This window comes from Chaetodon auriga, chromosome 21 (assembly GCF_051107435.1).
Source record: "Chaetodon auriga isolate fChaAug3 chromosome 21, fChaAug3.hap1, whole genome shotgun sequence".
NCBI classification, from domain to species: Eukaryota; Metazoa; Chordata; class Actinopteri; order Chaetodontiformes; family Chaetodontidae; genus Chaetodon; species Chaetodon auriga.
In genome coordinates, this window is record NC_135094.1 from 1121742 (window position 1) to 1137843 (window position 16102).

Genomic DNA, 16102 nt, shown 5'->3' on the forward strand with positions numbered 1-16102 from the left:
CCTCTGTTTTCCTTCAGAGTGCTTTGAACCGCTGACGTGAACTCTTTCTCTGACTTCTGCAGGTTCATCAGAGTTAAACTTGATTAAACACGATCGAACTGGACCTGAAATAAGTTAAAGTTCATTTAAAACTAGCGCTTCATGATTTTAATAACCTCAGAGTTAGAAGAGATTTCCGTTTCCTGAAGTACACAGACGTGTTGTGTTGAGGTTCCTTCAGGTGTTTTTTCCTTTGGAACAATGAAGTTAAAGTGATCTCTACACGCAGTTACCAGTTTTGTTTTAATCGTCTGGGGTTTTGACTGATTAAAACAAGCTGATGTTTCACTGTTCAATCATATTAAAGCTTAGTTGTTCAGTCTGAGCTGAGTAATAAAGATTCAAAGAAAAGTTTACTGAACGCATCACTTCACTTTAACCGCCGACACAAAACAGAAGCACGACTACTTTAACGTTTTTCCAGGTAAACGGTGGTTAGCATGTTAGCATGTTAGCTGCACCCTGCGAACAACAAACACTTATCCAACTGTGGCTTCACAACTGCTTTCACATTTAACTACAACTGAAGCTCAAAGCCTGAAAAACGAACCGTCCACAGAAATTCAACGTGATTCAATCATGGCAGCATCAGGACCTACTCAGCGTGAAGTGCTGCTCGTTTATGATTATTTCATGAAATCATGACTCACAAATCGTTTTATCATCTGGAAAGATCAGAGCTGTCGGACTCATCTTCATCTTCGATGAAGAGTGATGAGGAGGAGGCTGTGACCTTCCTCACATGAATACATGACAGACGGGAACTCGAGTTTGCGACTCGGACTCTACTCGTGTTTTGGGACTCGTGAACAATCATTATGTTTTCTTTCCTTTTCTTTTCTTTTCTTTTTGGCGTATTAACTTTGGGGAAACTCTGAAACGTCGGACGAGCTTAATGTCGTTCCCTCCTTTTTGACACGGTAACCATGGTATCAGTACCTCAGGTGACACACGGCACCAACAACAGAAGCGCTGACTGCAGAGTCTGCGGTACGAAGATGAAGGACGCTGATCAACCACATCAAACTTTATCAGACACCTGAAAACTCACCTGATCAGTCACATTAGCACGGTTAGCAAACATGTTCAGCTCAGCACCAGCTGTGTTTAGCTTAGCGTGCTACCAGCTTTGTGACTGAATATTTGAACAGTGAATGTTAGTTTGATGTCACACTTATTTGCATGGAGCGACGTTAACGTGACGTTTATTGAGTAACATTATTCATCTCCGTTCCTTCAGTGCCTACGATGCCTCTGACTGGGTGAGCGGGAACATTTTCATTATTTTTGTTCTTCTTATGCACAACAGGGGGCAGATATGATGTACCTGTATGTTGATGATGGAGGAATACAGTCTGCTTTAAAGGACATCATTCAGTGTGTGTTCTCTTCATATTGCACTGCAGAACCCTGTTTAAAGAGATCATATAACAAACAACTAATCAGCACTGATACTTTATGCTAATAGATAAAGGAGGGATGATAATACAGTAGATGCTTTGAATTTCTCAGATTTAGCTGTGCAGTATTCTTAGTAGACCGAATAGCAGCAGATGATAGAAGGCTCATTAAAACAAGAAGAGACATGAGACATTTATTTTTTGGAGACTTGAGACTTGACTTGGACTCGTGACCAAAGACTTGAGACTTGACTTGGACTTGCAAAAAAAAAGACTTGTGAACATCTCTGATACATGAAGCTGACAGAAATGTCTGAACTCCATCATGTTTCCATCACTTGACCTTTGACTGCAGCTCTTCAATGACGTCTCTTCTTCTGTGGTGGTTTGATGGCAGCGGCTGGAGGATCAGCTCCACCTGCTGTTGGTCTCCAGAGTTTTCTGTTCCGTCACATTTGGAGCCTTTCTTCATCCACAGAACTGACTGGACGAATGCTGCATGCTTCTTTGGATTCTTCTTGCTCAGACTTTGGTCAGACTCCAGTGCTGATCACATGGTTTTCATCCAGTATCCCCAAACATTTGTCAGTATCAACAAAGCCATGAGAAAAATTCACCTTTTGTGTCATAACAACATGTTTAAAAACTCAATATGAACACAGGATGTGGAGGAAACACTTACAAAGCTTTTATAAGACGTTTCAACATACAGAAAGTCTTCATCAGAGCGGAGACTCCCTCGTCCTCCACCTGAACGACGAATGTCCTCCAGGACCTGAAGAATCATCATCATCTCCACTGACAGCAGTGACACACAGTAAGAAGCAGTGATCATTCAGAGAGTTTGGCTCAATCTTCAGGCAGAATAAAACACTTTTTACACAATTCATCACAGCTGCTTCACATGTGAAACGAGAAGTCGAAACTGAAGTCGCGTGTTTCCAGTCAGACGATGACGGAAGGTTTTACCGACTTCACAAACGTCACCTGTTCTCAAATGTGAATTTACCATAAAAACAGGCAGATTATTCATTCAACACAAACCGTCCATCCGAGTCTGTGGATGGAAACAAACCACAAACTGAGCAGAAATTTTCAAAGTGAAAAGAAAAGTTTCAAGAAGTCTTCACGTGGAGCCGAAGAGTCCAACGTCGCTGTCCTCCTCTGTGAGCACGACGGCTCCTTTCAGTTTAAGATTTAAGCCTCTGCCTGTTGATAAGACCTGGTTTTGGAGAGACAGCAGGGACGAGTGATATGTTAGATAGCACAAAACGTTTCGCACTGAACCTGAATAAAGCATAAATGGCAACACTTTCATTTCTCCTATTTAGCATTTACAAGCAGCACAATAACACGTAATGATGGTTTATAACAGGCTGTGAAGTAGCTGTTAGAGTGTTTCTGAGTGTGTTCACAGCTGGACCTCCTCCTGTGGACGGAGGTGGAGGTGCTGCATCACCACATCATGAACGCAGTCAGAGACAGATCTAATAATATACAACATCCATTACAGGAGACGTTTCAGCTGTTGACAAGTACAGAGTATTAATAAACACTTAGAAAGGTCTTATATCTGTCACTACATTATAGTGTGAGAAACCAATTATTAAATGTTTATATATCGCCCATAAAGCTAAATGGATTGAAGTGCCTTTGATATGAGCTACAGTCATCACTCCACCAGCTGGGGGCGCCACTGCTGGAGCAGTGATCCATCTCGGTTTTTACCGTCCCCTCACGGCTTTTATTATCAAGACTGCATGACAAAATACCGATCAAACATCTCCAGTTTTTCTTTGGCGAATCCAATTTCCTTCTGCACATTTTTAAATGTCTCAGTGTTTAAGTCCCAGTTTTGTCTCCAGCTTTTAGAGTTGAGGAACTCATTCATGCAAACGCTGACGAGGGAGGGTTGCAGAGGAAAGATGAAGTGGAAGAAAAAATGAAAAATGAGGTAGAGATCAATGTGTTTTTGTGTCTTGAAGAATTTGTCCATGTATCCATCAAGCTGCTGGCGTCTGGATCATCCTGCAGCGTCGCTCCCAGAAGGACGGATCAGCTGAAGTCACTGCTGTGGTGAAACGGAGTGTTTGCGTTGAGAAACGTCTGCCTGTTTTCATCGTGAGACATCAAACAAGTTCATAAAACCACTACAAAGTTCAAGGAAACATCCGGTTTGTGAGTTTGAATCCTTGGAAAACAGTCTGGTGCTCCTCTTCCTCAGTAACGTCTGTCTGAGCTGTGTTCCAGTGTAGCAGAAGACGAACATACAACAAAAACAGTTAAATTAAATAGTGTTTGTGGCCTACATCAACATCTGAAGTGACTGAATGCTGCTGCCCCCTAGCGGACGGGAGCGTGCAGTGCAGCACCCAGACCCAGATACTCCAGGTTCTCTGCTGCCGGGAGGAACAGACCGTTCCCCGTTAAAGCGGTGGCATCGCCGGTGGACGGCGTGGCCTGCGGCAGGAAGTTGGCCTGGTAGTCCGGGTTGTCCAGGCTGTCGCTGGTGGCCAGGGGGAGCGAGCTTTGGAGGGTGTTCAGGTATTCTGGTCCCTCAGAAACTTTGGGGAAAGGCTTTAGATCCTCCAGCGGGGAGGGGAGCGAGGTAGCACCCCAGCCCAGGCTCAGGTCCTCGTAGTTGGGATTCAAAACCTCCGACATCCTGCTGCTCTGGCTGGTTTCACTCAAACTCTGGTTCATGTACTCTGAAAGAGAGACAAACTGAAGATGATTCATGTGTTCATTTACTCTGATTTCTCTACTCATCCTGTTAATAATCCCCACTGGTGTGTACCGTGGCCGCTGAAGTCTTCTTTATCCAGTGAGCTGTGAGTTGGATCAGTGATGTAACGCAGAGCGATGCTGTTCTCTCTGACTGGACGACCATTCTGAGATCAAACAAAAGACGGTAAAATTCATTTACAGACTGAAAGTTTTACCTGGAAATAACACACAAAGAAAAGGTACGTAAGATGTATGTTGAGTCGCTTCAATGGTCATTGTTTACTTCTCGTGCCTTCAGTTTTCATTTATTGTTTCTTTTCCTTTTAGCCACGATTTCTGATCTCTTGCTTCAGCAACACAAATATGTTTTAAACTGAAAACTGAGACACGCACAGAGAAACAACATGAGGCCAAAACACATCAGCTTCCGCAGGTTTAAAGGCTTCCTGACTCAGGTGACTCAGAGCTGAAGGTGAGGGAGCAGTGTGTGTACCGTGGCGTTGCAGGGACGGTTGTCATGGTTACCCAGTCCTTTATAAGGCAGCAGGTATTCATCGGCATCAACCACGTCCTCCATGTCGTCTGAGCTCAGCAGGCGAGAGTAAAACCTGCTGTCTGTCGGACTGGGAAGGTCACCCTGCCAGAGATCAGATCAGATCAGGATCAGCACCAATACTGGATTCAGGACTGTTTTATGACTGCTTTTAATACTGCTGGGTTAATCACCAACACTAAAATCTGATCGTTTTGACCAACAAGCTCAAGGTTGACCTGAAAACTGAAAACCAAAAGGCTCCACCTGCTGTTAACAAGTCACAACAAATCATGACTCAGCAAAACCGTCCTGACCTCAGGACGTCACAGCGTTCTCAGGCCTCAGCTGTTCACTTGGAACAGTGATGGAAGTGATGGACTAAACTACCAAAGTAGGAGCAAAGCTCTAATCAACCATAATGTTCCCGAGCTGAAGACGTCGCTCGCTCTCACACACACTCAGTGTACCTGTATGACCAGGTATCTGGACGGATCTCTGGCCATTTTTGAGAACTCAGCTATCAGCTCTCTAAACCCGGGACGACTGGACGGGTCGATCATCCAACCTGGAGAGAGAGAGAGGAAATATTTCCTCAGCTGGACTACCAGGTGTCTGTCAGTGTCCAGGTGTGTGTTAGTGTCCAGGTGTGTGTCAGTGTCCAGGTGTGTGTCAGTGTCCAGGTGTCTGTCAGTGTCCAGGTGTGTGTCAGTGTCCAGGTGTCTGTCAGTGTCCAGGTGTGTGTTAGTGTCCAGGTGTGTGTCAGTGTCCAGGTGTGTGTTAGTGTCAGGGTGTGTGTCAGTGTCCAGGTGTGTGTTAGTGTCAGGGTGTGTGTTAGTGTCCAGGTGTGTCTTTTTGTCCAGGTGTGTGTCAGTGTCCAGGTGTGTGTCAGTGTCCAGGTGTCTGTCGGTGTCCAGGTGTGTGTCAGTGTCCAGGTGTGTGAGTGTCTTGTTTCTTGTTGTGTCGTGTGCTCGGCTCTTACATTTGACCATGATCATGTAGACGTCTATGGTGCAGATGGGGGGCTGGGGAAGCCGGTCTCCTCTCTCCAGCACCGAAGCGATCTCGCTGGCCGGGATGCCATCGTACGGTTTGGAGCCAAACGTCATCAGCTCCCACACCGTGACTCCTGCAGACCACAGACCATTCACTGCTGAAACCGACTGACTGGTTGGTGAAGTCGCATCAACGAAAGTTCAAAATAAGACAAGTGTGATCGGGGTGGGGGGGGGGTTTGACTCACCGTAGCTCCAGACGTCACTCTGATGTGTGTACGTCCACTGGAGGATCGACTCCAGGGCCATCCACTTGATGGGGACCTACAGAGTGCAGAGAGGGGCAAACATAAATTGACTTTAGCCTAGCTTAGCACAGCGACTGGAAGCAGCGGGGGAGTGCTAGACCTGTAGCTCCACCAAGAAAGGAAAAAGTCCACCATCCAGCAACTCAAAAGCCTGTATCCATTCATTATGTATCTGGACATAAAACCAGTATTTCCTGCTATGTCTTCTCAGCATTAGTGGGAAATGTTCTGGCCACAGTTCCTCTCCAGGAGGAGTTATGGAGCTCAGGAGTCAGATTCACAATAACAAACACACCTTTCCCCCGTCAGCGTGGTATTCCTTCTCGTCAGCCGTCAGCAGCTTGGCCAGGCCGAAGTCGGTGATCTTGACGTGGTTAGGAGTTTTCACCAGGACGTTCCTCGCTGCCAGGTCTCGATGCACCAGGTGACGCTCCTCCAGGTAGTTCATACCCTGCAGACAGACGGACGGACGGACCACAGGGAGCTCCGTCAGTCTGTGAACTGGCTGCTTTAAAGTGAATCTCTGAGTTTTTCAGATCAGTCTGAAAATGGAAGAATTAAAGAAATGTTTCTGCTAATCTGATAGATGCTAACATGTGATGTCAGTCACATGATTGATCGACGGTGGCCCGAGGACACGTCTGACTTCACAGCTCCGTACGTGCAAAGACAAACACTGAGGTTAGCAGAAAGACGCTCCTCTCACAGTTCTGATCAAGATTTTCACTGTGGATTCGTGGTCATGTCCTCTAAACCGTCGAGCCTGTGTCGCTGCTTCTCTATTTTCTTTTAAACGTCAGATAAAGTCACACCTTTTAAAACCGGCTGATTTATTTCATGTATTATTTTACCTCATTTACATGCTTTGCTGTAGAAATGAACTTCTTTTGTTTCCCGGGCTCCTGAAGCTCTTCGACTGTCTGACAAGCGGCTCCGATGGAGTAAACCAGCAGCTTAATGCTGCAGAACAACATGCAGACTTTACACTGAGCTCATGACCTTGTTGTCTGTGATTTTCCCAGCACTTTAAGATCCAAATGAGACTTAAAACAGTTGCCTCATAGATTAACACCACTACAACACACCGACACTGTTTCCTGCTGAGTTCAAGCTAATAGGCCTCTGCAGGCTTAGAGCGAGCTCAGACGGGGCTGATGCCTCAGGCAGAGATTTTCTTCTTCTTCAACCAATATAAACTGAGACGTGAGCTCATGAACGCGGGGTTGCTGGTTTGTGGAAGATCTGCATCAATGATTTATTCACAGTGACAGACACAGTTTATGTGGGCTCACCTTGGCGATCTGGACACACCAGTTCAGCAGCCACTGAGCCCCGACGTGGTCCCTGTGGTGTCGGACGTAGTCCAGCAAACAGCCATACTGCATCAGCTGAGTCACCAGCTGTACCGACGACGTCAGGCAGATCCCCAGCAGACGACACACGTGAGGGTGATCCACGCTGGCCATCACATAGGCCTCCTACACTCACACACAAATACCAACTCAGTACCATTTAAAAAAGGCCACAAAGTCTGCAGTCACCAACGAACATCCCGAGAATAACTGCAGGATGAGGAAAGCCTGACTGTACACAGCCTGGTAGAGACGACTTTCAGCGAATTGTTCTTCAACATTCTTACTTTGTGCATTCATTTAGTGATTTCCACCCTTAAATGACTTATTGTGCTCACACTCATTAATTATTTAGGCCCTCAAATTACTAGTTTCTCACATGTGGAAGGCAGGGAGACTTCCATGTATCTCAGCGCCAGATCAAAATCAAACTGTTCTATGTCCAAAATGAAAGACAAAGACTGAGTTGTCTGAGAGCATCACTTCGTAATTCTAGAGAAAAAAATACTTCAATGCATAAATACTGGTCACGGAAAATCAGCAATGACGTGACTCTGTGGGAGGAGAAAAATGAAATAAGAAGAAGAAGCACTTAGTGGCCCCGCCGGGTACCCCGTCGGCCCCCAGTCAGATTTGTTCTAATGACTCTGGAAGGAACGAGGAGATGAAAGAGAGGAATCACAGAAGAAGAAGAAGTCTTACATCGAGGATTTCTTTGTTGGCTTTGGGAGATGTGGCCTCTCGGAGGACTTTGATGGCCACAGGGATTCTCACGTTCTCTCCTTCAGGGATCCACAGACCCTAATAACATTCATTATATTCAATACAGTAACAGCAGCGGGGATACAAACTTTAAATGTGTTAAAAATAAAACCCGACAACCTAAATGATAATAAGATTAGAAGTTATACACTTATCGGTGTCTGATCTGACACAAAGGGAAGTGAAATGGGATGAAACAGAGAACTGACAATCTGTCAGTTTCAGTCGTGGAAGCTGTGTGAAGCTGTACTTAAACGCTCCGGTGCTTTGAGTTAAATGCTAACATCAGCAAGCTAACAAGCGCACAATGACAACTTTAACATGCTGCAGTCCAACTTTTAGTTGTTTTAGTTTAGTGTCTTTATTTTTGCAGGTTTTGCAGGTGATAATCAAAGCATTGACTAATTTAAAATGTCGACCTGATGATGGTGCTACATGGAAACTCAGAGGATAAGTCAGTAGTGGGTAAGATTCAGGGGAGCGTGAATGTACAAAATCATGGCAATCAATCCAGCTGTTGTTGAGACATTTCATTCTGAAACAAAGTGGCCTGACAGTGAGTTCCATCCCTACAGCCGCGAACGTGGAGAATCTAAACCTCTCACCTTGAAGACCGTCCCAAAGGCTCCGGAGCCGAGCACCCTGATTTTCTTAAACTCCGTCTCCTTCAGGATCCTCAGCAGCGCCTGGTTAGGAGCTTCACCGCTTGGAGTCAACGGCTCCACCAGCTACAGCACACACACGTTAAATACTTCATTTGAATCCCAAATAACATCACATGTATACAGGATTTAAGTATTTTTGTGTCCTGTATAGTTTTGATTTTGGTAGCCATTTTCATCTTCAGTCCTCTCATCAAAAGTCCATGTGAGTTTCAGTCAAATTTAGTCAACAAAACTCGTCTCCATTATGAGAAGAAAAGTTGTTACTGAGTATATTTCACAGTTTTTATTAATGAAATGAGCGCTCCCTCTCCCACCTCTCTCTCTTGCAGCAGGCGGCGCAGGGTCCTCTTCCTCCTGATTTGTCGTCGCCGTAGCAACACAAAGATAACCAATGACACGATGACAGCAATCAAGAGCCCACCAACGATGGCCACCGCCAATGTGGAGTGGTTGGCAGCACTGTGAGGACAGACAGAATGCAGGACGTTTCACGGGCATTTACATTTGTCACCATAGCTGTTCATTAAATTTGGCACGTAAAGTATTTCCACATACTTCTGCTGTAGAATACAAAACAGACTTGAGTTTGACATGCTCTGGCAAAATTACCATTGACTCCCATTGAAACATACAAATTTAGCATTGAGCAATAGGAATTACCATTATCTTCCACCAAAATTGAGCATATAGAAACTAGTGAAATGTACTATGCAAGGGAAGACTTCATGTTGAAATGACACTCCTTTCAAATTTAAAGGTAAAATTTGTACTGACTAACATTTACTACTAGGTAGAATTCCCATTGACTCACATTCAGTGTTGGTATGCTGACTCTTATTCAAATTTAGCATGCTAAGTTATAATTTCAGCATGCTGAGGTACAATCCACCTCAGCTGCCCTTCAGCTGCTGTAATTCAAGTACATTTCCATTTAAACATGGAGTCAGAAGTCATTTCTGTTGACTCCCATCCCATTGCACACTCCTGTTACCGTGTGCTCAGACAGAACATCAGGCAAACTTTAGAGGCAGTGTGACTGCAGACAAAGTCAACGGAAACACGTGAAATCCTTCGAGGAGGCGAGAACTGAAGTATCTGCACGATGTTTCAGCTGTGTGCAAAGATTACTTATCCTGTGATGTTATGAATCTGCTTCATAAACATAAGAGTGAGATGCTGAGCTGAACACAAACGCACACATACAGACATGTAGTTTTACCCCATGCATCCAGACAGTCCAGGACCTGAACACCTGCAGGCACAGAGACACAAAACACCTTCATTCAAGTTTGAGCCACTTTTCTGTCAGTCAGCTCTGAATGACCAATCAGCAACGCGTGTCTCACCCCTGGGTGCAGTTCTGGTGGCAGGACTGGCACTGGCCGGTCCCGTCGGGGTATTTCCAGATCAGCGTGTCTCCGTCTCCCAGCACACCGTGGGGGCAGTGCGGCACGCAGTGGGGACCGTCTTTAAAGTGGGCGCACTGGGAACACTGGTCTGGACCCTGCAGGTGGGGACGGAGGAGGAGTGGAGGCAGTAAGATATGTTCAGAAGTAATTTACACAAAATATGATCAGTTGTTAAAGATGATACCTGAGAATTTTGAGTGCACGGCTCAACTGGATCTGATCAGATGTTTTGTTTCTTTAAATGTTTTTAAAAAACAAGCAATACAAAACATCCTATGAAATATTATTTTTCATTATTTTACGGATTCAATTCGGTGACATTTTGTTTCTTGATACTTGATCAGTTCCTTCTTCTAACTTCCAACTTTTTTCTGTTTTAACTTTGCTTTTAAAATTTGTTGATTTAACTACTTGCTAATTATTACTAATTAGAAGACATGGGTGACACTAAATGGACTATCGATCTTATATATAAATATATATATGATTTTTTTTTTCATATTTAATCTTGTGACTGAGGGCAGCTAAATTGCTCTGACAGTCTTAAACCATTTGTTACTGCACATAGTAATATTTGTACACCAGAAATGAAGCCCAGCAGACAGTATTGTCCCAGAAGGTGGACTGACCGGTCCATGGCAGGTCGGGATGTCGGCCTTCAGCAGACACTCCGGGTGACACTCCACACAGCTGCTGTTCACCTGGACCTCTCTGGGCTCACTGCAGAAAAAGAATAAAGAGAAAGGTCAGCAGACAGGACGGAAGCCCTCAGAGGACACAACAGTCAGATCAAAGATTCATAAACATATGAGGTAACCTGTCGAATAAAAGCAGCTGTTAAATAAGAATTACAGCCTGTCTCTAATATTAGCCTGTTTCAAATAGCAGAATTCAAAGGTCTGTCTCACCCCTGCAGCAGGTTACAGTGCGACACACAGCGCCCCCTGCGGTTGAAATGCCGACAGGAGACGCACATGGTGGGACCTGGACCCCAGCAGCCCTCATCTGAACACTCTGCGTCACAGGTTCGATTCTGTTGTTCTGTGTGAAGGAGACAGGAAGGTTTTCTCGTTTCATTCACTTTACTAAACAGTGATGGTGGTGATGACCCCGGCACACATGCAGGAACTCACCACAGACGTCAGGGGGGGCGTTGTTGGGCATGCTGATGATCTGTTCGGTGGATCTAAAGAGGCGGGTCCACTGGTCAGCCTGGGTGTAGCAGAGCTGAGGATTTTCCTTTAACAACACCCGGCCGGCACTCACCTCCTTCAGAGAGCGCAGACCCAGCCAGCGGAGGTGCTTTGCCTTCACCACCGCCAAACTGTGCTGTCTAGACAGGAAATATTAAATATAAGGAACACTTAGAATTCAAGTCCAACGAAGAGTTGGACTGACTGTGATGATCAGATTAACCTCACTGTTAATCTGATCATCATTCTGACCACTGAGGTCATTCACCAACAACGTATTTATCAAGTGACTCACAAGTGTGTTGTTCTTCCTCTGATGATCTCCAGGTTCTCAAACACTGACAGAGAGGTCAGATTCTCCGGCCAGGACTGGATCAGCAAGAAACCTGGAGGACACACACACACACAGACACACAGACACACACACACACACACACACACACACACACACACACACACACACACATACCTGGTGTTTGATAAGGTCAACCATCTGCTGTATGTGAAACTTTCCCCACAGTCAGAACACGTTTTCCATCATCGTTACAAAATCAAGAAAACCCTTTTCATCATAATGTTTCTTTCATATTTGCACTTTTATGATGGGTAATGATCTCTTTTGTTGTCTGTTTAAATTGTGTTAATTGTTGACATACAATTGGGAGTCGGTACAGGCTTTTTTATTTTGAGAGTTTACCAGATTCTCTACATCTGTGTGTGACTTTATGTCCTCCTCTGTCCGCTCTGTGCAGACTGATCCGTCAAAAATGGACTTGGTGCGTATTCTCCACAGAGCAGGGCTACTAGGACGCTTCTGAAACGGAGATGGAACGTGGCCAGTGGCATTGCACACATAGGACGTGGACGTGAACAGAACACACCCGGTGGACTTCAGGGGTTACTACAGTAGAGAAGCATTGATGACCTTTGACCTACCTGTGATTTCCTTCACTGTCCTGAAATACTCCAGTTTCGCCGGGTCCATGGGCGGGATTTTATAGTGCACATCCCTGGAGGAGCCAATGAAAAGAAACCAATAGTTCAAGTGTTGATGTCATTGATCACAAAAGTTGCCCTTTTCCTTCACTTCACATCAGAAAGTTAAAAGTTATGTTTCAGACATCAAGCTGAAGCAGCTGCAGACAGAAGTTCAAGTACCATCAACAGTTCATGCAGGTAGACCTGGTCTCAAAGTTGAGGTCAACCTAAATGAGCGGAAGCACTGCTTCAACATTTTGTCAGACTTCTGACTTGAAGATGGAAGGAAATTGCAGTGAAAACAGTTCACAAAGATCTTTGTGGTTTGTCCAAAGTAACCAGGACACCTGAAAATGTCATTAAACCTGTGAGCAGCTCATGTAGTGAGGCAGTGAAGAGGATCTCACCCAGTAAAGGAGGTTTCAATGAGGGAGACGTCCCCATTGATCTTAGTGCAGTTTCTAAAGGATTCGATGTTGGAGGCGTTGATGGCCATGGTCTTGATCAGTGCACCAACCCCGACTCCGTCACAGACTGGAGGAAGAGAAAGACTCAGTCAGGTTATTTGTTGAGCATTCAGGTCTGTCTCTCAGTGTCTCTCTCTACCTTTTGGACAGGGTCCATCACAGGGTTTGCAGCGTTGGACTCCGTTCTCCTCCACCTCGTACATTCCAGCGCTGCAGGTGCGGACACACGATCCACCTGTCACCACGTAGTTATCTATATGTAATTAAAAACAAAGCAGGATTGTATTAATTTCTACCTAAATGTAAGAAAGTACACTGCTGCATTCAGGTGAGTTATGCTAGCAGCAGCTAATGTATTATGGAGCCTCGACCTGCAGCAGAGCTGAGCAGCAGCTACAGAGGTCTGCTCAACTCACTTCTTTCTGAATCCACACCAACAGATTTGTTTCAGTTTCAAACTTCTAGTAAAGTGACATCACTTGAGGACATTTATCAGACTTCACAGAGCTCCCTCTGGAGACACTAAAGGCTTGACGTTGCTTTAAAACATGTGCAGTAGAAGCATGAAGTTTCGTTTTAACTGCCACAAATTCTTTGGCTGTAATGAACACTGTAGCCTGTGGGGGACACTAGCAGGACTTGATGATGTGATTATTAATTGAATATATCTGTTCAGAATGGATTACTGTGTTGATCTCTATTAAAAAGGGGCTTTAAAGTCCATACGTGGGCAGGCCTTGACGCAGGTCGCCCCAAAGGTGAACTTGGCGTTGGGATTGTTGACCACCTGGTGGGTTTTGGGGTCATAGACTGTCGGAGGAGGACAAGTATCTTTACAGGTCCCGTCATCATTAAAGTCCCTGCAGGCCTGAAGAAGAAGAAGAGAGACCAAGAGAAAGACGGTGTCCTCAGTGTGTGTAAATGTAGCCTTTTAAGAGCTAGAATAGAGGATAACAAGTGAAACGTAACTAAAAAACAGACATTTACTGCTACATGGGAAATTTATATTTGAAAGAAGAAAAGAGACAGAATGCATGGCTGAGTGAAGAGAAAGTGAAATTAATTTGGTCTGAATTAGACCAAGTGATTAGACTGCATTGGGACTTACCTGCCTTAATAAGGGACTGGCCAATCTTGAATGGAACCTGACTTGACTTTGGACTTGACTGAAAACTTAGCTTTCTTGAAAAGGGACTTCCTGGATGTCGGACTCAGACACAGGTAAGTGTCAAGATCCCATATTTATTTAAGTTACCTTCAAAATGTTTCTTGTTCCAGACATTTGTGACGACTAAGAACTAGGAAACGGTACTGTGTCAGACCGTGGTCGAGCTGTACTGGACGACAGTACTGACACACACAAACATGCAGACACTGACCAGGCAGTCTGTGGCTCGAGGTCCAGTGCAGCCAGCAGCACAGTGTTCATTACAGCAGTCGATGGGTTTTGGACCCCGACACCTTCTGCTGCACTGCTCCGCACACTGCAACTTGGTGACTAAGAGAGACACACAGAGACAGTTCAGTACATTTTTGCAGTGCAGCTCATCAGCATGAACGATATGAATGTTTATTTGTTAATTTTGTCCACGTGTCGTCTGTCTGTCTGTCTCTCTCCTGATCACACCTGCTGCTAATCATGCAATCAAGACCCACCTGCTGGCACAGTATTTAAGCACTAGCTCTACATCCAGTATTCATCAAATCCTCTGCTCCACGTGGTGCATAGTGAGGCTCCAGTTCCTGCTTTTTGAGTTTTGTCTGCTTTCCTGCAATCCTGACTCGCCTCAGGTTCATACCTTGTGTCTGCTTGTTACCTGCCTGTTCACTCTCAGCCCATTCAGCGTTCAGAACTAATTTAACAGATAGAGATAGAAGGAAGGAGAGAGTGGATGGAACAGAGGAGAAAAGGTGGAGAAAGGTAATATACACCAGGTAGACAATGAGAAAAAGGTGTGTGTTTACATCTCTGGCAGTGATCCGGTCCTGCTGCCCAACATGAACCGTTAACACACCCCGGGTCACACTTCTGACCTGGAAACACACACACATTAATATTCAGTAAAACCTCATGACTCAACTTAATGAGGTAACCATCGTTTTTCAACATACATGTCCGTGCGAAGGTGTCCACTTTGAAAAGCATGCTGGGATTGCTGGCTTTGTCCACGAGGTCCCACCACTGGATGGTCTCAGTGTTACACAGCAAGGGATTGTGGGTCATCTTTACTCCTCCCTTCAGGATCTCTGTGAGGGGAAGATGATGGAGACACATAATGAATGACAAAGTTTATGGAGCTCAAGAAATTATTTATCAAGTCAAGTCAATGTATTCCAGTCATATGTGAGGGTCCAGGTCCGAGTCAATGAGTTCAAGTCTTAAGACATGGAGTTAAGATCTAAAGTCGAAGAATTTAAGTCCACAGTCATCCTTCTTGGTGTGTGTTGCACACCAACAAAGCACAGGAGCTTTGGATTGGTAGGAAGAGGATGTTTGGTTGTAAATCACCTCAGTTCAGTTTCCCTGTAGTCATACTGGTAGTGTATTGATCAGGAACTCTCGGCATGTGGTAGAATTTGGTTTGCTAGGCGAGGAACTGGAATATTAACATTGAGGAAGCTGTTACCAAAGGTTGACCAATCAAACTCACATGATTGACACTATGCAGTAAAACAGCTGTGTGTTTCCTCCAGTGATCGCTGGTCAGTCGTGTACTGGAGGCTCCAGGAACTGGACGTCCTCGAGTTTAAACAAGTAGCTGGCAGAATAATCACGAGTGGAACAGAGATGACTGCAGACAAATTGCAGAATTATTTGCGTGTTGCCAATGGTTGGCAAGCTAGCATGATGGCTATGCTTGAAATTGCTACAGCTCTTCCCTCCAGGAGGCAGTGAATGGCGCCATATTGGTTTGAATTTCCAGCTTAGTTATTGTATAAGGTTGGTGTGACGGAGCTGGAAGGAAGCATCGACAACTTCATCAACACCTTCAGGTAATTAATTAGATAGTTGGATAAGTTGTTGTTGGACATAACGGAGCTTTTTTACTGTCTTGGTTGACATTAGCTGACCATTTTTGCTAGCGTTAGCCACTGGGCCACTGGCTGTAACCAAAACTCCTTACCAACATGCTATTTAGCACACAGAAAGATTTTTTATTTTGAACTTAAACCAATAGTATATGGATTGCACACTATATATGGGGAAATTTTACAGTATGCCAGCACTGTGGTACCGACATCATCACGCTATGTCATAGTGACGGACTGCAGGT

General features: G+C 44.9%; 2 protein-coding genes across 2 annotated transcripts in view; one reads left to right on the top strand and one right to left on the bottom strand.

Annotated features, from left to right (window-relative positions):
* Positions 1 to 16102, top strand: part of LOC143339681 (NLR family CARD domain-containing protein 3-like) — a 371505-nt gene that overhangs the window by 27465 nt on the left and 327938 nt on the right. The gene's annotated exons all lie outside the window — the stretch shown is intronic.
* The window catches only part of LOC143339683 (melanoma receptor tyrosine-protein kinase), a 31109-nt gene continuing 16689 nt past the window's right edge, over positions 1683 to 16102 (bottom strand). The window contains exons 4-27 of the mRNA XM_076761058.1: positions 14940 to 15074; positions 14793 to 14861; positions 14207 to 14325; positions 13554 to 13695; positions 12967 to 13080; positions 12768 to 12894; positions 12319 to 12392; positions 11678 to 11768; positions 11323 to 11522; positions 11098 to 11230; positions 10819 to 10909; positions 10127 to 10284; positions 10000 to 10032; positions 9095 to 9239; positions 8721 to 8843; positions 8056 to 8154; positions 7294 to 7479; positions 6297 to 6452; positions 5942 to 6017; positions 5681 to 5827; positions 5169 to 5266; positions 4660 to 4803; positions 4237 to 4330; positions 1683 to 4147 (exon numbers count right to left, since the gene is read on the bottom strand). Of these exons, the coding sequence (XP_076617173.1) occupies positions 3783 to 4147; positions 4237 to 4330; positions 4660 to 4803; positions 5169 to 5266; positions 5681 to 5827; positions 5942 to 6017; positions 6297 to 6452; positions 7294 to 7479; positions 8056 to 8154; positions 8721 to 8843; positions 9095 to 9239; positions 10000 to 10032; positions 10127 to 10284; positions 10819 to 10909; positions 11098 to 11230; positions 11323 to 11522; positions 11678 to 11768; positions 12319 to 12392; positions 12768 to 12894; positions 12967 to 13080; positions 13554 to 13695; positions 14207 to 14325; positions 14793 to 14861; positions 14940 to 15074 (3119 nt within the window). The 3' untranslated portion in view covers positions 1683 to 3782. The remainder of the gene's footprint in view (positions 4148 to 4236; positions 4331 to 4659; positions 4804 to 5168; positions 5267 to 5680; positions 5828 to 5941; positions 6018 to 6296; positions 6453 to 7293; positions 7480 to 8055; positions 8155 to 8720; positions 8844 to 9094; positions 9240 to 9999; positions 10033 to 10126; positions 10285 to 10818; positions 10910 to 11097; positions 11231 to 11322; positions 11523 to 11677; positions 11769 to 12318; positions 12393 to 12767; positions 12895 to 12966; positions 13081 to 13553; positions 13696 to 14206; positions 14326 to 14792; positions 14862 to 14939; positions 15075 to 16102) is intronic.